The sequence below is a fragment of the Excalfactoria chinensis genome, chromosome 1 (assembly GCF_039878825.1).
Source record: "Excalfactoria chinensis isolate bCotChi1 chromosome 1, bCotChi1.hap2, whole genome shotgun sequence".
In the NCBI taxonomy this organism is placed as follows: domain Eukaryota; kingdom Metazoa; phylum Chordata; class Aves; order Galliformes; family Phasianidae; genus Excalfactoria; species Excalfactoria chinensis.
In genome coordinates this window covers 157,390,768-157,411,726 of record NC_092825.1, presented here as the reverse complement: position 1 = coordinate 157,411,726, position 20,959 = coordinate 157,390,768, and the positions used below count along the sequence as shown (strand labels likewise).

General features: G+C 40.0%; 1 protein-coding gene across 11 annotated transcripts in view; it reads right to left on the bottom strand.

Moving 5' to 3' along the window:
• LRCH1 (leucine rich repeats and calponin homology domain containing 1) overlaps positions 1 to 20,959 on the bottom strand; it is a 113,306-nt gene that overhangs the window by 53,355 nt on the left and 38,992 nt on the right. For all 11 annotated transcript variants that reach the window (XR_011905978.1, XR_011905982.1, XR_011905976.1 and 8 more), the window contains exons 2-3: positions 8,424 to 8,568; positions 2,262 to 2,388 (exon numbers count right to left, since the gene is read on the bottom strand). Coding sequence is in view for 6 of the 11 variants with exons in the window: in XM_072359309.1 (XP_072215410.1) it covers positions 2,262 to 2,388; positions 8,424 to 8,568 (272 nt within the window). In the remaining 5 variants the exon portion in view is untranslated. The remainder of the gene's footprint in view (positions 1 to 2,261; positions 2,389 to 8,423; positions 8,569 to 20,959) is intronic.

Sequence of the window (20,959 nt, the reverse complement as noted above, 5' to 3'; positions counted from 1 at the left end):
GAAAAAAGTAAGGCTCCCTGAAATTTAACAGCAACTTCTGTGGCATGCAGCTCAATGCCTTTAAGACAGCTATTGCACTACACAGAACCCTACCTTAAAAGAAAATGCAAAAATAAACAGCATGTAATATGCCAGTCATTCAACGTCACAGCTACAAAATGTTTCTAAAAATGTAATTAAAAAAGAAGAGAAAGAAGAAAGTTATTAATTGGAAAGACCTGACTCAGCCCGCAGGATAACTGTTGTTACCTTTCTAGAGCGACCACAGAAGTAAAACCTGTTTCAAAAGTTAGATTCAAAAAGAAAATCTATTTGCTATGTATTCAGATTTTACTGCAAGCAGCCTAGGAAAAGCCGTAAAACACTGATAATTTGAGGGTGCTTGCCAAAGTGCTGGTAATCCAAGAAACAAATGCAGCCAGTTGGTGTCTGCTGCCTCTTGGGACTGATCCCTTGGGTCAGGCCAGCATCAGTACTGCATGTGTCCCAAAACAAGAGCATGCCCTGCCAAAGGGCTGCCTGGTAGTGTCACCTGCAAGCCACATGCTATACAGGTTGGCATTGCTCTCACACAGCTGAACATTTCATGCAATAACAACTGTAGCATGATTTAATCTTTGTGTTTTTTTTCTTCCCTCTGTTAGTTCTAGAATAACAACCACCTTATTATCTAAGCTGCATCATGGTAAATATAACAATCCAGATACAGCTCTCAGTTCAGTGCCTCATCACAATTCAGTCGTTCCCATCTCAATAATGTAACTTAGTTCACTGGAAATGTTCAAAGTACTCACGGTAGTACCAACCTCAGTAATGAGGGCATCTGAACAGAAGCATGCCTAATCTAACAAGAATTGTTACTCACTCAGACTTCCTTCAGTTTAACAGTTCTGTCCAGTCATTTTATCCCCTAAGTTCGGACATGCTCAATACAGTTCAGCCATAAATAAGGCTGGACCTATAATCTCTTAATGAACCTATTTTAAGCACAATAGAAACAGTGCTACAGTCTGACGTGTTTTTGAAGGTAATTCAATCATAACAATTTCAGTAAACTGATTAAATCCCCTTAGAAGGTACTTCAAACTGCTAGATAAATTATTAGTACTTACTAAAAATTAATAACAATAGAACTAAGCTGGCAGTGTTTAACTCGAGTATAAAAGGTAACTGCTTCCCTCCCCAAACCAGATTCATTACAATAAATAGTATAAGCCTGACACCACAAGGTGCTGTACAAGCAAAATGGAAGAAAGGAGAAAGCTCTATAGTTGTTGCTTCATATGCGAGGACAAAATAGCAGCACTGGCTCCTAAAGCAAGGTTAGCTCAACAGAACTCAGCAGAGACATTCTTATAAAATGTCAATATGATAAGCAGGTACATTCAGATAGCAAACAAGATGCACATAATAAATGCAGCCAGCGGTGATGTCAGCAGCTGGGAGAAAGTTCACTTGTCATTGTTTTGCTCTGCATAAACTGGCAGTTTCAGAAAACTGTTTGCCAACTGAGAGGTCAAGGTGAATAGAAACAATCACAAGGCATTACACACGTGCCAGAGTGAGTTCAGGAAGCATACAACATAGAAAGATGTAGATAAAGGGGGAGGAAAGGGAAGCACTCATCTACATCATTTCTACATGCAAGCTTTTAGAAACCATATATAATTAAATACATTTTAAGTTAGGTACCAAACAATTTCTCCACTTTCTGATTCTCGTTTGTTAGACAGTGTATTATAGGTGGCACACTACTGCATTCAGAAACAGTAGTCATCCAATCAGCTTTGAAAAACGAAGAGGAATATAGCCTGTAAATCTGTTAAGACAGATGTTTGAGCAAATCTGCTTGACAAAAACAGTGAAACAAAATGCAAACAGACTGCTAAGACCAATGCCGTTAGCAGAATGCAGTGTGCTAAGCAGACAGCACTGAGAGAAAGGAAGAAGAGAGGTGGTATTGGATGACAGAACAGCTTTGCAGAACCTTATGCCAGAACCAGAAACACAGCAAAACAAGGAGCCAGAGCACATACTCAGTACAACTGGTAAGGAAATTAAACGTAGAAGATGAGTTTTGAATGAACAAAGGCAGTAACGCTGCTCAGAATGGTCCCGAAGAGCTAAAAAAGAGATACGCTTCAGAATTCAAAAACTGGCATTATAGTATGAGGCATCTGCTCCAACATCTTTGCAAAGAGTATTTTATTGATTCTAAATAAATACAAATAAAAAACATAATAGCAAAATCAGTAACATACCAGTTCCATTAACTGCTTTAGCTGACCTATCTCTTCTGGAAGGGAACCTAGCTTATTGTTACTTGCAATTAAGACTTTTAGAGGAAGACCACACAGGCAAGCTGGCAAAGAAGAAAGTTGATTTCGACTGCAACAAAACAAAGACAGAAAACAACCATTAAGAACACCAATGACATTCTACTGCACACTAGCATGAAGTTTGAGCTGTATAACCCCTTCATTTTGATGGGTCAGATTACCTGCAGATAATATACAGCTTTGGAATTGCAATCGTTAGGAAAACATTTGTAGATCAAAAATACCTGCAATTACTGACTAAACAGAATTGTGGAGAATTACCACTCTCCAACAAGGAGAATATAGGATCTAGCCTCTATGAGGATATATTAGTTATCATGCCATTTATTTCTCACTTCATATCAGAGTCCAACAAAACTAGATCAGCTCACAGGCTTTCCTGAACACCAGTGAGACATCTCTGCCAAGCACATCCTGGAGAGGTTTTCTCTCTTGTTCTGAAGGAAATGGCCTAAATGGATTATGCTCTCATGCTATGCTGTTGTTGTGTTCATTTTTCAGACCCAATCCCCAGTGCATCAAGATTTAAGCTTTTGTAGCATTTTTCAAGACCATGAGCATAAGCATTGGATCAGCAAATATAAAGATTTTGAAATTTCTCCATCAGGACATGTCCAAATATAACAGAAAAGAAACAAACACAGGATTGTTTTCTTTTCCTGCATGCATATGTGTCTGTGCTAAAAGACACTGGATAAATTACTGGAGAGGGAAAGGAGAACATTTTCATCAGTTACTCAGACGTGTCACCTTAAAATGCCAGCAATCAATAGGGCCGTAACACAGACATCAAGGTCTACTGGCAGAAGATACTGAACAGTACCATCCTAACGTGTCTCAAATACTTCAACATTTTGACTAAGATTCCAAGAGAGGAGGACCCTTCAAGCGATTAGACAAACATCAGAGATTTTTCTTTATCTATTATGTCTTCTGAATTCTCAAAACTATTACACTTTTCAGTGGGTTAATCCAACTCATTGTAATGGCAAACAGTTCTACTGTCATATGGGATTCGAACATACATTATAGGATACTTCTGAGACTTTCTTTCCTCCGGGGTTTCCACAGCAATTTATTCAAGCACAGAATAAGAAGATCCTTGTTAGAAATAAAAGCTAAGTGAGATCTATTAATTCAGGTACCCATAGCAAAAAACAAATTGGAAACAGTGCTTCATTCTCTACAAGGCTTCTAGTGAGGCATTTTATTTCTGTGCCTTACTTTTTTTCTAAAATAACTAAAACATTTTTCAGCAACTCCAATTTAAGGCATTCCAGCTTATTTTTGGGAAAAAAAATAAAGAGTAGAGGATTTCAATGATAAGGAATCACAAGTAAAAGAAAAACTTGGGGAAATAAACTACCCGGAGACCTTAGTTCTCATTCTAGTAAGAGTTACTCAGGAAGCCTGAACATAAAGATGACAAATGCCAAGTAATAATAAATGTTGATTTCTGGAGATTAACTCATAAAACACAAGAAGAAACTTTATTATATGCAAAAGAGTAATTCATCAGCTATCATCCTTCCAAGAAAACTTGACAATTTTTATAGAAAGCAACCTTTTATTTAATATGTATTAACCTATAAGAAAACAATGGGCCATTTTAGTTATCTTCAGTATGACTGTATGACTCCAAAAACCAACTATGTGTGACTGACCTGTAAAAACAGATTATAAATATAGCCCTGAGTAAAAGTCAACATTCAGGTGAAATAAAAAGAAATTACGTATAAGTTCTAAAAGTCAAGTGGTGTGCTACAAAACTGCGTACTGGGGTACAGCAGGATATATCCTAATTGTATAGCTCCACATCTGAAACCTATTTTTTTTTTCTTTATAATGTGCAAGGCTTATCAAGACTTGCAGGAAGAACTCTGGGGATGCTGTCAACTGCTTAAAACCTTAAAATCTACAGATTTGTTTGTCTGCTTCCTGATGTTTACACTCAAGCTAGAGGAGATTCAGATGTTACAGGTTACCTAGAACTACACAAGAATGTGATATGCATCTCATCTGAGCAATTGAGGGAAATACGAATAAACAGAATTCTTGATATTCGCATCTTCAATGAAATTTAAGGCTTTCACTTTAAGGCTGAAAAGTTATTTTGTCTAGAGAAAGTAAGGCTCTGGAGAGACTTTACTATGGCCCTCCAGTATTTGAAAGGGACCTGCAGGAAACCTGGGGATGAACTCTTTTATCAGAGAACAGGACAAGGAGTAAGTTGTAAACTGAACAAGCAAAGACTTAGATATAAGGAAGAAACTCTTCACTGTGAGGGTGGTGAGGCACAGGCTGCCTAGAGAAGCTGTGGATGCCTCATCCCTGGAGGTATTCAAGGCCAGGTTGGATGGGGCCCTGTGCAGCCTGACTTGGTGAGTGACAGCCTGTTCCACATATCATAGAATGGCTTGGGTTGGAAGGAACTTCAAGGATCATCAAGCTCCAACCCCCCCGCCACAGACAGGGCCACCAACATCCACATGTAATAGTAGACCAGGCTACCCAGGGCCCCATCCAATCTGGCCTTGAACACCTCACGGGACATGACAAATAAAAGGAAATTACATATAAAATCTCAAAACATTCAAATCAAATGGTGCACTCAAAGCTGCATATGCATGTTTCAAGTAATCTCAAACTGCTTCATGAAATAAACAATCACCACCATCCCTGTTACACAGGCTAGGAGACAAACGAGTATTTAATAACAAATTCAAAGATAGAAAAAAATGAGAATCCTCCTACTACCCAGAAGTAGCTGAAATACAAACAAACAAAAAAACCAGCAATCAATATATACTGTAGAATTAGACTATTCCATTCCTATATCTTCAAAGGAAATTAAGAATTAATCTATTCTATGATTTGGACTAGAGTGAATTACACGTGATTTAACTGAATATGTTCTGAAAAATGATGATTCACTCCTTTCAAAGAAAAGGACATGGAAGACACATAAGAAACACACTGTATTGAGCAGAAGTATTAGTTATATTTACATACAAAGACTGATACTTTCCAGTATCTATATACAAAAGTACTAATTTTATTAATATATGCTATAACTAATTCATTTAAATCATAACTCCCTTTCTCATAGACCACTTTTATTTTCCCTTCACATAGAAGCTGTAAATCAACATATATTATATGTTAGGCTTCATTAAAGTGCAATTATAACATGGAGAGTTTTAATAAGGAAAAAATTGGAAAACTGGGGTCCACTTGAAAGTGCTGAGAGTTGGCGGAGGTGATTGCCAAGCTACTTTCCATCATCTATTAGTGTTTGTGGTCAAACAGAGAAGTCCCAGAAGATTGGAGGCATGTCAATGTGACTCCCACCTACAAGAAAGGTCGTAAGGAGGATCCAGGGAACTACAGGTCTGTCAGCCTGACCTTAGTGCCAGGGAATGTTATAGAACAGATCACTTTGAGTGTGATCACACTGTATGTGTAGGATAGCCAGGGGATCTGGCCCAGACAGCATGGACTCACGAAAGGTAGATCCTGCTTGACCAGCCTCATCTCCTTTTGTGACTGAGTGACCGCCTGGTGGATGAGGGAAAGGCTACTGATGCAGTCAACCTAGACTTGAGCAAAGCCTTTGATGCTGCCTCCCACAGCATTCTCCTGGAGAAGCTGGAAACTCATAGCTTGGACAGGTATACTCTTTGCTGGATAAATTGGCTGAAGGGCTGGTCCCAAAGAGTGGTGGTGAATGGAGTTAAATCCATCTGGTGACCAATCATGAGTGGTATTTCCCCACAGGCTGCTCTTGGGGCCCATCCTGTTTAGTATCTTCATTGATAAACTGGATGAGAGGATTGAGTGCACCCTCAGTAAGTTTGCAAGATGACACCAGGTTGGGAGGAAGGGTTAATCGCCTGAGGATAGGAAGGCTGTACAGAGGGATCTGGATATGCTGGATCACTGGGCTGAGGCCAATGGGATGAAGGTTCAACAAGACCAAGTGCTGGTGATCACAATTCCATGCAAAGCTACAGACTTGTGGCAGAGTGGCTGGAAGACTGTGTGGAGCAAAAGGATCTGCAGGTGTTGTTTAACACTTGACTGAATGTGAGCCAGCAGTGTGCCCAGGTGGCCAAGAAGGACAATGGCATCCTTGCTTATATCAGAAATAGTGCAGCCAGCAGGAGCAGGGAAGTGATCATCCCCCTGTACTCAGCTCTGGTGAGGCTGTATCTTGAGTACTGTGTTCACTTTTGCACCCCCCATTACAAGAAAGACATCATGGCCCTGGAGCATGTGCATAGAAGGCAACAGCGCTGTGAAGGGTCCGGAGTGTAAGTGCTATGAGGAGAGGCCAAGGGAACTGAGATGGTTCAGTCTGGAGATGAGGAGGATGATCATGGGAGATCCCTCTACTGCTACCAGGAAAGGAGGTGGTGGCGTGGTGGGGTTGACCTCTTTTCCTGGGGTAACTAACATTAGAACTGAGAGGCAACAGCATTAAATTGCACCAGGGGAGGTTCATGCTGGATATTAGAATAAACTTCTCCAAAAGAGTGGTGGTACCCTGAAACAAGCAGTTCAGGGAGGTGATTGAGTCACTGTTGAGGAAGGTGTTAAAAAGTGTAAGTGTGGTACTAAAGAACATGGTTTAGTTGGCAACACTGGTGGTAGGTAGATGGTTGAACTAAATGATCTTAGAGGTTTTTCCAAACTTAATGATTCTATAAAAAAATAAGTGCTAGTTCTGTAATGCTGATGTTCAAGGACCAAAGAAATGCCCTGAAGTAGTTGTTCATCAAAAACAATGGGAAGCGTTAGCAATCTTGTTCAATCTTCTTCAGAATTATCCACAATTACTACATAATAGCCCAGAACTGTCGCTGCAAATCACAAGCAATTGTTTCTGTTGCTTAATGTATCATAAAATGATGAAATAAGACAGACAGTAGAGAGCACATTCTCCAGTCACCCTTAAAGCTATCATAGAATCACAGGGTTGGAAAGGACCTACAAGATAGAGTAAAAGGTAGTTGTACTGAGGAAGGTCATATTCAAGTGAAAACTATTTCAGGAGATTTTAAGTGGAGGGAAACATCTTTAATTAGTAAAACTTGTAAATTTTCCATTTTTTTGTGGTACTGACATTGATATATTGTGATATATCGTTGAATGTGATATCTGTTAGCAACTTTTGAGTATCCTGGGTTTGCAATGACTCAGATTCCATCGCTACACTGAGATAATTCATTCTAATTCCTAAATTTATGAAAATGTTCTATGCAAATTTTATTTCACCCAGTCCTAATTTCTTCATGCACATCTAACTGTAACACTACTTCAAATTTACAAGTCCTACTCCTCAAATGTGTGCAGGTACTCAGGATACATTCTGTTTCCGTTTTTAAAATTAGCTTTTCATGGCACATGAACCTCATTCTTAACTAGTATACTATTATATCTTCACTATTACAGCTTCTACATATACTCAACTGCAAGTAAACCTCCATGCCTTGACCCAGATGAAAATTTGCTGACATATATCCTCTCTCAAAAGCAAAAACACAATTCAGTTGCTCTTTAACTACCACACATTCTCAGTATTGTTTAGTATTCATGCACAGTTTTCCTGGAAGAGAGACAGAGGTGTCTAATTCTTTGTCACTTCTTCCTAAAAAAGACAGCAACTACAAATCAGTCATAAGAGGAGGACATTAGTGATAAAAATCACACTGTTCCTGTCCATACCCCTTGAGGAACATATCGGTCCTCTGTCCCTACAATAAACACACCTAACTTCACAAAATTTATTATCAAGTGTGAATGAAAAGAATCCAACCATGCTGTTTTAATTAACATTCTCAAATTCATTCAAAGAACAAGAAAAGGGTGCATGTTACTTCATCTGTCCTTAAATAATGAATGTTTTCATTTTAGCCTTTGCAACATCTTCGTGTAGAGAGCGACAACTACAAGCAATGACTTTTTTGCATTACGGTTTGCAATAAAAAGAAAAATGTAGTCAACTGTTCCAAGAACACAAAGTGCAGACAAAAACTCTTGACGCATTTGCAATTAAAAAGAAAATGTGGGAAACAAACTTACCTCAAATTTAAGTAAGTTAGCATCTGTAAGTTCACTATGGCATCTGGTATAATTTTAATACAATTGTGGTATAGATTTAGTGTTTCCAACGACACAAAATGGCACAACTCCGTAGGAATCTCTGTCAATCTGTTCTTTGATAGATCTGAAAAGAGAAAGTATGTATTTTTTAACCATCAGAAGTATATACTTTGAAAAATTATGCTTCTCTACTAAAATGAGGAAATAAATATAATCCTAAAGCCAGACAACAAATAAAGCCAATGTTTCATTATGCAAAATAAAACTAGCCATAACCTTTAGAACTTTGAAATGGAACAGACTGCATATAAAAGGGCAAACATTCAAGTAAATTTTATTTGGTCTAATAAAATGCAATTATTTGCAGGATTCAATGTGCTGAGAAAATACTTGAAACCACAATCCAGTAAAGACTTCAAAGCTCATATACTATGTCTCAAGACTGATACACAAATAGATATGTGCAAGAACAACCATTTTCTACCATTAGAAACCGCAAAATAGCCATCTACTCATACAATCAGAATGTGATCTGGAAAATGCTCATCTCTTAAGTGGAAGGAACAGTAATATGCCTGATCAAAAACAAACAAACAAACAAACAACAACAAAAGGAGATATGGTTTAGGGGTTTTCTGTAGGTATGGTAAAGGAAGGACAGTTGGACTAAATGATCTTATAGGTCCTTTCCAACCTTGTGATTCTATGATGTTCGATTGGAAGGATACAAGGAAAATAGATCGTGATGATTCCCTCACATCTTTGCTGCCACTAGCTCAAAGCTCCTTCCCTGCTCTGTCAGAGCTTGTTTTGAAGCTTACTTTCTTTAACTGCAAGAAGGTAAAGGATCCAAAGTTTAGCAGACACATTCCTAGAGCATCTCATCTTTTCAGGACCATAAAAATAATTTTGCTTCCGTGAACAAACTGGCAGAAGCTTGAAAATCTTCTTCATTTTGCCACGTCGGCTCAGTTTGCTGTACAGAGGTACAGCTTCAGCTCCAAACTATTGCCACTAGGAAAGTTTTATAACTTCTGGTGTTGTTCCTGTTTCCTGCAACACAAGCTGCAATTCATCACTCTCCATTCTCCTTGCCAGCCTCCACTTTACTTCACTTCCAACAATAATCCAGTCTCACTACTCAAACTTGACCAAGATAACAGCAATGGCCAACAAGTGCATAAAGGGAGAGCTGTCCCACTAACTCAAATGGTAACATGGTTGAATTTGGCACCTCAGTCAAAATTATTCACCTGTAGGTTACTTTTCAACAGTAATGCTTGAAATGTTCTGCTTTGTCTTAGGAGACTCGGACGGTGGTTAGATGCAGCATTACCTCTATTTCTACTTTCCTTCACTTCTGCAATCAAACCAAGAGATAGGAACTTTGTAAATGCCATTCTTTCTTTAAAGTGGAAGAAAGCTCTTCAATGATCCATAGTTTCAGTGCTTAACCCCCTCCTGTTTTCTGTTTCCCATGTGAGTAACATGGCATTCCAAAAAAATCCAGTGCAGGTTCCCTACCCTGCTGCCATGATGTCTGATAATAAATATAGCTAGCAACAGAAGACTGACGTGTTATGACTAAGAATCGCGCAAATGGATCTTCCTATTTTACAATCCAGTCTCAAAGAAAACCTTCCCCCTTTTTAAACCACACTTTCTGTAGTGACATCCCCAAACCATCGCTATCATTTCATCCCATAGCAGGGATGGAGCAGGGTGATTCAGTAGAGCAAATTGAAACTCAGCCCTAGTTTGGAGAGTACCTCCAGGGACCTGAGTGGTATGTGAGGAGTAGCCTCTCACCTTTACTCTGATCCTCCAAAAGTGATACACACATCTAAGACTGGGAACACATCAGTGTTACTTCTCTTCATGCTACCAAAGCTGCAGCCTACCACGCAGGCCATAGCTTCAATTCTGTTCTCATTTCCCTTCACATCAAATAAAACAGACTGCTGACTTGACTTTCCCCTTGGCCCAGAAAGAAATCAGACTTCCAAGAAATGGAAGAGCAACTAGATTGACCCCGTTCCTCTGAAAAACATTAAGGAACATAGTAAAATTATTTATTATCAATTTTATTACTATTTTTGTATTTTACGGATCGTTCTTATTGCTATCCTTTGTCCTCAAGGGCTTCAAGACTGTTAATCTGAAGAAGGACAAAACAAAATACGCACAGATTATAGCAGACGAACTCCTTCCTGTTATCCCTCAGGACATTGGTTTGTTGGACACTATGTGTATACAGCAAAGGAATTCAATTAACTTACAACAAAGGAAGTCAATTATTTATTATTGTCCAGTTATCACAGGTTTTGGTTCATTTCAACACTATTGTATCTATTGTTGCTTCCTAAATAATAATAAGAAAATAAAACTTATCTGCTGAGTAAGGCAGAGAGGTTGTGGAGTCTCCTCCAGAGATATGCAAAACCTGCCTGCGTGATTTCCTGTGGAACATACTGTAGGAAATGTGCATTAACAGGGGGCTGGATTCTCTGATTTCCAGAGGTCCTTTCTAACATTTATTACTCTGAACCTGTGGAAAAGCTATCTGTCTTATTAAATACTCTTATTTAATACTCAGTTGACTTTATTCAATCAGAAAAGAGCCTCTGTACATGATGCAGGTGAGAAGAAAGCCTGAAAGCTTCTAGGTACCTCTGAAAATTCCACAAAGCAAAGTACATTTTAAAGACTGAAAGTAAGGGAAACATTCTGCAAATGAACTCGATAATGTATCTTATTAACATATGTAAGTATTTACATAAACCTCTGAAAGATGCATTATTAGTTTGATGTTACTTGTACCAAGGTACTTTTGTCTCTTTTGGACAGAGACAGGACAAGGGAGAATGGTTTTAAAGTGAGACAGGGGAGGATTATGTTAGAGATTAGGAGGAAGCTTTTCACTCAGAGGGTTGTGATGCACTGGAACACATTGCCCAAGGAGGTTGTGGATGCCCCATCCCTGGAGGCATTCAAAGCCAGGATGGATGTGGCTCTGGGCAGCCTGGTCTGGTGGTTGGCAACACTGCACATAGCAGGGGGGGTTGAAAGTGGATGATCATTGTGGTCCTTTTCAACCCAGGCCAGTCTGTGATTCTGTCACAATTCAAAACATTTTCAGAAAGTCTTCAACAATGTTTTATTAGGTTCATTACTTCAGGAAAGAGAAGAATGCAGAAACTATTTTTCAGCAGCTATTAAAAATATTTTTAAGATACATTAGTAGTTGGCAAACTTCCACTTTTCTATAGTATCTTATTTTCCAGCTCCATATTTCCCAAATCACAAAGCTGCACGACTCCCTTGCTTCATTAATTCAAAAAAACAACACCTCAAGGCAACTAAAAATAACGCCGTTATCGTACAGACTTGCTTTTGCTACAGAAATAGAAAGGAATGGACACAGGTAGGATTTGGTAGACTTTAAAGGAATCAGTCAAAACTAAGCTGATTATAGTTTCTAATCCACAGAGTAATTCATCCATTGTGGTACATGAATGGTCATTAAAACTACACACGGGTTTAACTCGAGGTGACTATTTCCTGTTATTCCCTTATGGAACAGGCAACACAAACATAGACAAGTAGCCCAGCAGTGGGGAGGGCACCACAGCAAGCTTTGTGTGTTTTACATGGAATACACCATTCACTATTTTATTTCAAACACCTTTTGGCTTTATTTCATCTCTTCCTGCCAAGAACAAGTTTGTTAAAACTCCAAAGTAAAGGAATGGAACACACACACACACACAAATAAGCAAGTCAGTTTAGAAAACTATCAGACGGATTCTTGATCTTTAAAAGAATCAGTCCAATTTTGGAGCAACGACACTGCTTTTGTACAAAGAAATGTTACTATGTTGGAAGCTGGACAGGAACTACACGAAACGAGCACTTCCTCAGTTGGGAGTGAACAATGAAAAGCAAAATTTGAGGCCAGCAAGGAGCAACTCAGAGCTGGCTCCAAGCCATTTTGGGGGACTGAGCACAGGGCTCCAGGCTGTCATCAAAGCAGAGATGGCAGAGCCCACACTCAGGACATAACCTCGCAGTTCTTGGAGCCCCAGTGAAACCCCACTGCCGAATACAACCTTTGCAACTGATTTGTTGAGCACCTTGTAGGCAAACTTCAGAGGAAAGTTATGCAGGTAAGAACACTGGGAAACACATTTTAAAAAGACATATATAACACACAATAGAAGCGTATGGAGCTTTACTATTTTTACCATTCCCATGTTTTCAGCTGTCTTCTAGGAGGCCTACATTTCCATATGAGCTAACGGTACCATCACTGATAATTAAAGGCACAAACTGATGGTTCTGCATCTCAGACAGCTGAAATAAGTACTTAAATGCACTTTAGGCCTTCAGCAACTCTGCATCCCACCCATACTTGCTGTGGCAAAGGCAAATGATCTGTTATTAGCCTATTTTCCACCTAAGTGGTAGGATAACGCATTATCTTGTAGACAAATGCCACATATTAGCTGGGAAAACATTGCAGCATGACTATAAGATGTTGCAGACTTCTGAGATACACCCTAAAACTTGGCGTTATTGAGCAGAACAGCACATCTTACCCCCACAACTCCCCATCCCTAGCTAGCAGTGTCACTGAGTACTGCCCTGGAGATGCACCAGCTCATACTGGTGTCAGCCACTTCTACAACCAAAGATGCTATACACACAACAAAGTGAGTGCACAGACCTCCACCGAATCTTGTGTCCAATACATTCTGGCTTGGTCATAATAACTGAGACACAATGGGCAAGTGGAATTTCTTAAATAGGGAGAGAATTCAAGTTATTTACAGACAGATGAAAAATAACAGAAGACAAAGAATGCCCCTTAGAGTCAAAACAGTTTGGTTTCCACAGCAGTGCATGAAAAACACACTGAAAATTACTCTGAACAGATTATGAAGCAACACTGCTGTTTCACATACAAAACCTAAGCATTACTTTGTGGAGCTCCAGGAACTCCATGTATTACTGTCAATTGCCATTGCAGTCACACGTTGACCGCAGTTACCAGAAAGAGCCTAAATTCAGGATTTCAGATGTTGAAGCAACAGGAGCCTGAAGGAAAGCAACATTGAGAGAAGCACAGAGCGGAGCCTGGCTGAGATGTTACCGCAAGAGGGAGTCCCGCCCTCACAGACCCAGCCAACCCTGCAGCAGCGCTACCCAGACCACCTGTAAGGAATGGAAAGCACAGAAATAGCAAGGCACCCCGAGCAGGAAGAAATCCATACAGATCACTGGGTCCCACTCCTGGCTCCACACAGGGCCGCCCAATAATCTGACTCTGTGTCTGAGAGCGTTGTACAGGTGCTCCTAGGACTCCAGCAGCTTGGAGCCATGCCCACTGCCCTGGGCAGGCTGTTCTATGCCCAACACAAAAACCTCTCTGATCTGTCTGCAGTTACAGCCAAAGCAGTACTAGGCCTTGGTAAGCCAGGAGTAGCATGAGAAACTGAATGATACACTTGACAAAAACCTTGCATACAACCTCTCTCCTCCCCAGAGACCTTCACTTGTTCTGCTGAATTTCTTCTGCCGCTCCATTAGAGAATATGTGGATTACTTTTCCACAGCGCAACGTAACCTCCCAATAAAGTGCATTCATTGCTTGTGTAAACTATGTGCAATCCACATTTATTCTCAAGTAGGGCTCCAACTATCCTGAAACAACCCAAAGTCATAAGCCATCTCTTCCTAAAGCTAAAGCTGAGCAAACCTCAAGGGTGAGCAAGAAAAGCAGAGAGAATAAGGGAAGTGTCGACTCAGTAATGGTTACATAGAAACACGTTCTCATGGTTAACTCCGGCACGCTCCAATTCCTCAGAGACAAAGGAAATTGCTCCCTAAAAACACACTGAAAACCACTGCAATTCTTCCTGCAGAACACCATGGAGGTATTAAGAGACTTGGAAGCCAAACGCCTGCCATCTTGAGATAGAAAAGAAATACTGGAAAGCAAACACCTTCCATCACCAGAGTCTTTAATAACGTGTGATAGAAAACTCTGTTCGCAGACCGTGAAGCACTCTTCCCTCTCCCATGCCTTCCTCACCAGAGAGAAAATATAAGCCATTAACTTTCACACTCCTTAACAACCAGACCTGAGAAGCATCAATCAATTGCAGTTTTGTTCTAATTAGCACCAATTGGGCTAAAACTTCAAGGGTCTTCTCAAACTGTAGCAGTAATGGGAAATATTCTCTCAGTTCATAAGCTAGAAACTTACTCTTTGTTGATTTCAACCTTCAAAGTAAGTTGGTTTGTGGACAGTACTTTCAGGTACTTACAGTCTTCTCACACGAATAACACTCACATGAAATTAAGAAGCTCTTTCCCAAAAGAACAATGACCACAGCTTTCACCAAGTTCAAAAGAAAAGTTCAAAAGCAGTAAACTGTGTATGCAAACACACAATCCATTTCAGACAAGTCACTTACTGCGGGGAAGAGGGGAAGATCAAGTAAAAACACGCATTACATTCTATCCTAGAGACAGTGGTGGATCCCTGCAAGGATTTACTCTGCTGCCTTCGGTTAGGCAGTTCTTGTCTCAGCTGTAGAGATCTCTTTACTTCAGGTTGTTTCCTTTGGAAACTAACACTTTCCACCAGGGAATTCCCAACGGTGCACTCATACACAGCATAGATCCAACCTAGCGGTCTACAAACTCTCCAGCCTACAAACAGAATGCGACCAGAAAGAACAAGCTGAACACAATGCCATAGTTTTTCATTTCATACTCAGTTGTAAAGCCCATTACAATTTTTCCTCAAGCTGCAAAGAGAGGATACCATTTATGCTCTGCATTATCTGCCTTGGTGACTATTCAAAGAAGGGTTATCTCATATTTTCCACTTTGTAGAAGCTAGAACATAACTGATTTCTGAGAAGGAATTCACCTGCCCACACTACAAAGATGGTTATTTTTCATATCTGTATTTTAGTCTGTCAGATACGTTTATATGTAATTCATCTTTACACCTGAACTGTGTCACATTCTGTAACAGATTTTCCTGCAAACAAGGAAATTAAGACAAGTTATTTGATCTTTCGGCATATCAAAGGCGTGTAGACAAATATACGGTCATGCTATCTGATGCTAATTTACAGCAACAGAGAAAGCAAAGATTTCTCACTTAATTACTTCCTTTTCTGCCTGTACGTCTCGCACAGATGCCAGGGGTTAATCAACCTTACTCACATTATTCACATACTCCCCCTACAACCACTCGTAAACCCAGAAAAACTTAACAGTGGCATTTTACCAACACAAAGCTGCTCTGTACTATGAAAGGTTACTTACTCTATTTTGCACACCCTTAAAAAATGAGTTAATTATGTAGCTATTAGACAGGAGATATAACTTCATCTATCTAATCCAAGCAGGAATCAACAGAGACACAACCAGGGAATGAAGTTCCAAGAAAGAAAATCCTGAAATAAACAAAGAATTCAACTAGAATAACTAACCAAGATCAGAAAGAATAACAGGCATAGTCCATACCATCTCTATCCTTAAAACACAAGCAAACTAATAATCTTGAACCACTAAATCTGTCAATTTTGTACCAAGAGCCCCATCCCATATACCTACTTCCATGGTTCTTTTTGCATTTATTACAACCTCTGTCAACTTCCTAATTCTTCTGCTTTTAAAAGTCAAAGAACTTTTCAATGACCATATGTCACTGAATCACAGAATTGCTAAGCTGGGTAAAGATCTTAAAGACCATCAAGTCCAACCACAACCTGACCATACTAACCTAACAACCCTATGCTAAATCACGTCCCTGAGCACCACATCCAAACGGTTTTTAAACGCATCCAAGGATGGTGACTCAACCACCTCCCTGGGGAGCCTATTCCAGTGCTTAACAACCCTTTCTGTAGAAAAATTTTTCCTGACATCCAACCTAAACTTACCCTGCTGCAACCTGAGGCCATTTCCCCTCATCCTGTCACCAGTGAGAAGAGACCAGCCCCCCTCTCACTGTAAGCACCTTTCAAATTCCATAAGAGAGCAATAGAGTCTCCCCTCAGCCTCCTCTTTCCCAGACTAAACAGCCCCAGCACATACTCTCTCTCTAGTTATAAATAATCTAGGCAAAAATCACATTATGCTTGCCACTTTATTTACTTGGGTACCTAGGTGGAAATAAGCCAGCAGGAATTAATAGCGCTTGTGGGCCTGTCTCCAATCACAGTAAGTATCAGTGCTCTTGGCATGTAATAACTGCACAGCAGTGTATATTGAACTTTAAGTCCATAGTTATGAGCTGATTCAATTTTGCAGTCATCAATATACTCCAACATTCAATAACCAATACTTTCCACTGTAACCCCATAACTAGCTGACTTACCAAGTAGTATTTTTGACACCTTGGTCAATATAAAGGCAGATAAGAGTGATCCACTGGTGATTTAGTTGTCACTGTTTGCAGTTCTCTCTGTTCTTCCCTGCCTCCTCAATAATCTGAATAGGAAATTCACTCCTTTGGGAAGAAATCTAAAGAGATACCATAGCAGATAACATTCAACTGGTAACTCTTCCCTGAAGAGATGGCATTGCCACACCCCCATGTGACCCCTATGCTTTCTTAATGAAGTCTCATCTCTGAAACGTATTTATTCAAGGCTGATACAGATAGCAGAAAATGCACTGGAACACAAACAGCTGCTAATGTGCCTTGTGCTGAGCCCTCTGCCAGCATCACCCGCAGAGACACCGAGGGCCTTATTCAAAAGGCTACATTATCACAAGGTATATGGGCAATCTAAGATCCTACACATCTGCTGCGCTATAAATTATCTGCAGTTGATCCGTTTTCTGCATGCAACAGTGTTTGATTTCACATAAAGCTAATTTTAGCAATTGACTGAGTCCAGAAAAGCTAACTATATGTTATGCTTTTGGAGAATGTTTAAAAGGTTGGTCAAACTTTGTTACAAGGTTAGCTGAGGCTTGTGAGACAAGCATCTCTACATTCAAAAATGCCAGAATTAAATACATTTAGGAAACTTAAGAAACTACCTGCCATACATTGCACCTGAAACCTACCAGAATGATCTGCAGATTCCAAATTCTTTTACAGCTCTCTCCAGTATCTTACATGCTAGAGGTGTTTTCAGTATATCTGTCTTGTGAATAAGCAAGATCAAGGACATACCATGGGACTCCCTTAGAAGGTAAATCAAGTGAATACACATTACCTGATCATGGAATTAAGGTTGGAAAAGACCACTAAAGTCATCTAGTCCAACCATCTGCCCTCACCCCGTCATGCCAACTAACCACGTACCCCATCTTGTAAACGTTTCCAAATTAACAAGGATCTGTACAGAATGCCCGGCATTTCTCAAAGGGAAAATTAAATAAGCTAACTTTCTGCAATAATTAACAACAGTATAATTGGTTAAAAAAAATACTGGGGGGGACGGGGAACTGTAGGAGCAGAAAAGACTGACAAGACCTGGAGCAACATTCTGGGCTTGTTTCGATTGGGAAAGAGAAGGCTCTGCAGAGAGCTCATTGTGGCCTTCCAGTACTTGAAAGGAGCAAATAAACTAAGGGGGAAAGAGGGGGAGAAATGACTGTTTACAAGGATGGATAGTGATAGGACAAGGGGGAGGATGGTCTTAAACTGAGACAGGGGAGGCTTAGGTTAGATATTAGGAGGAAGTTTTTCACTCAGAGGGTGGTGACACACTGGAACAGGTTGCCCAAGAAGGCTGTAGATGCCCCATCCCTGCAGGCATTCAAGGCCAGGCAGGATGTGGCTCTGGGCAGGCTGGTGGTTGGCAACCTGCACATAGCAGGGGGGCTGAAATTGGATGATCACTGGGGTCCTTTTCAACCCAGGCCATTCAATGATTCCCTTTGCCATGCAACTGCACAGCTTGCTCCACTACATGGCACTTAATAGCAAAAAATACAGTGAAGTCCTGCTGCAATTCACACTTGGCCATGTCAAAAGTAGGAAAACTGACTAACACCACTCGCTGAGTGCTGGAAAACCTGTTTGGTGTCTAACTTCAATAATAACCTCCAGCAGGATATATGACATAACACTTAAGAAAAAGATTTCAGGGTCATGGATCAAGGAACAACTTCTGGAGTCATCAACAGAACTGTGAAATCACTGCCATTGACAGAAGCAAAGAGAAAGCAGAGCTGGGCTTCTGCAGCTACTTTCCTTCAGCAGGATGCTCACTTCAGGCAATACTTAACTCATTTGTCTTTATTTTTCCAAGGGCATAAAAGCATCGTTCCATTTCTGATTTGCCACAGCAGAGGCATATTTTCCATCAAATTCAGCCCCAATTCAGATACACAGCGCATACAAACTCCTTTCTTCCATTTGAGTAGGTAACAGTTTACCTTCTTCTACTTTGCACAACAGATATTGAAGAGATAACAACTAAGAATCATCCTGTCCATCCAGATTCGGAATGTTGATATAGCCTCAAAACTGAAAGTAGTATTTTCTTTTTATGGATTACTAATATGGTCGCTTAGGATCATACCCATGGTTGTTTCAGGACAAACTGACCAAATAAAGTTTACAGTATACAAACGTTCTGTTTTTTCTAAAGCATTCCTACAAATAAGGAGGTATTATCTTTAAATGGCAATGAAAGAAGAAATTACCAAACACATAAACACTTAAGGGCTTATGCATACAATGCAATAGAGAATTGACGGTGTATTAATATCAGTTATTCAAAGCCAATCCTCTTAAAATCACTTTATTACACCTTCCCATTTCCATAATTGTATGTGCATCCATAATGCTTTGATTTTCTTCACAAGAAAATTAACTTCAATTCAAATATGTACATATATAGTCACGTATATAGTCACTTAGGGAACTGGGTCTGTTCCCTAGGGAACTGGGTCTGTTTAGCCTTGAGAAAAGAAGGATGAGAGGGGACTTGATCCAGGTTTATAAATACCTGAAGTGTGGGAGCCATAGTGGCGAGGCTGGTCTGTTTTCAGTAGTGCGTGGGGACAGGACTAGGGGCAATGGGCTGAAACTTCAGCATAGGAAGTTCCGCACAAATGTGTGCAAGAACTTCTTTACAGTGAGGGTGACGGAGCACTGGAACAGGCTGCCCAGGGAGGTGGTGGAGTCTCCTTCTCTGGAGATATTCAAGACCTGCCTGGACGCCTACCTGTGTGACGTGGTGTAGGGATCCTGCTTTGGCAGGGGGGTTGGACTCAATGATCTCTAGAGGTTCCTTCCAACCCCTACAATTCTGTGATTCTGTGTTACTGTGTATGGATGTTACAACAGTTCTTCACTAACGAGAACAAAAAATAGAGGGAAATAAATTCCCAATCCTTGCTTATAAGCACTGCATATAAACACAAAGGTAAACAAAAAAAACCCTGAACATCATCAGCCTTGCTAATAGCCACATTTTAAACACACTAAGTAACCTTATTACACATGGAATAGTAAATGCATTGGAATGATTGCATGAAGATGTCGTTTAAACAGAAATGATTCCTTGACGTCTATATTAATATCAATCTCATTTCTTTTCTTCCGGCACACGGACATAAATCAACTGATAAAATGCTTATCACTGAGTTGCCTCTCGCTGCTTTTAGTTGGAGACAAGAGAATTTATTGCCAGAAGGAACAGTCTACATTTTCAAAATTGTTTCCGCATTCCCTCTATACAGACGGTCGCATTATTTGCACGTGGTGTCATTTCCAGCTGTTCTTTGGGCCTTACTGTTTTACACCAATTCACAACAGCTTACAGTGCAGCCTGACACCTGGCCAATGAGCAGTACCTTCCGAAACCACAACTGAATACAAAATGCACTCTCTCTGACAATGTTCTGGGCTTGTTTAGCTTGGAAAAGAGGAGGCTCTACAGAGAGCTTATCGTGGCCTTCCAGTACTTTAAAAGAGCAAATAACCTGGGGGGGGGGGGGGGGGGGGGTATAAGAAATAAGCACAGCTTTTCTTTGGCAGCCAAAAAAGCAAATATCTCCTAGGCTTTCATTCATTCCTCAGCAGCAAAGTCCATTTTAAACCTTTAAGTGCAATTTGGCTAATTGAGCAGTATCATAATGTGCCTTTAAAATAGCTATCATGAGTCATTCATATATTTCAATCCAATCATACACAAGACTTTAAAAACTCATAAGCAAAAAACTGCAACTGATGAGACAAAATACAGTGCTTGCAGTTTACTGTACAGACCTTTATGTACAGTAAAGGCAGATGGTGAAAGAATTGCAGATCCCTTCGATATCTATCTCCACAGTTGATAAAAACTTTTAGGTTTTCTAAAAGCTTTCGAGTGCTAAGTGCTTCCATGAAAATCCAGCTGAAGAATGACCTGATGTATAATCTTTGCTTTCATATGGGTTCCCAATATTTACTTTTCAATAAGAACTCTTGCTCTGAACTGTGAAAATAATGTTTGAGTCACTTGCATATAGCTTAGAAATTATAG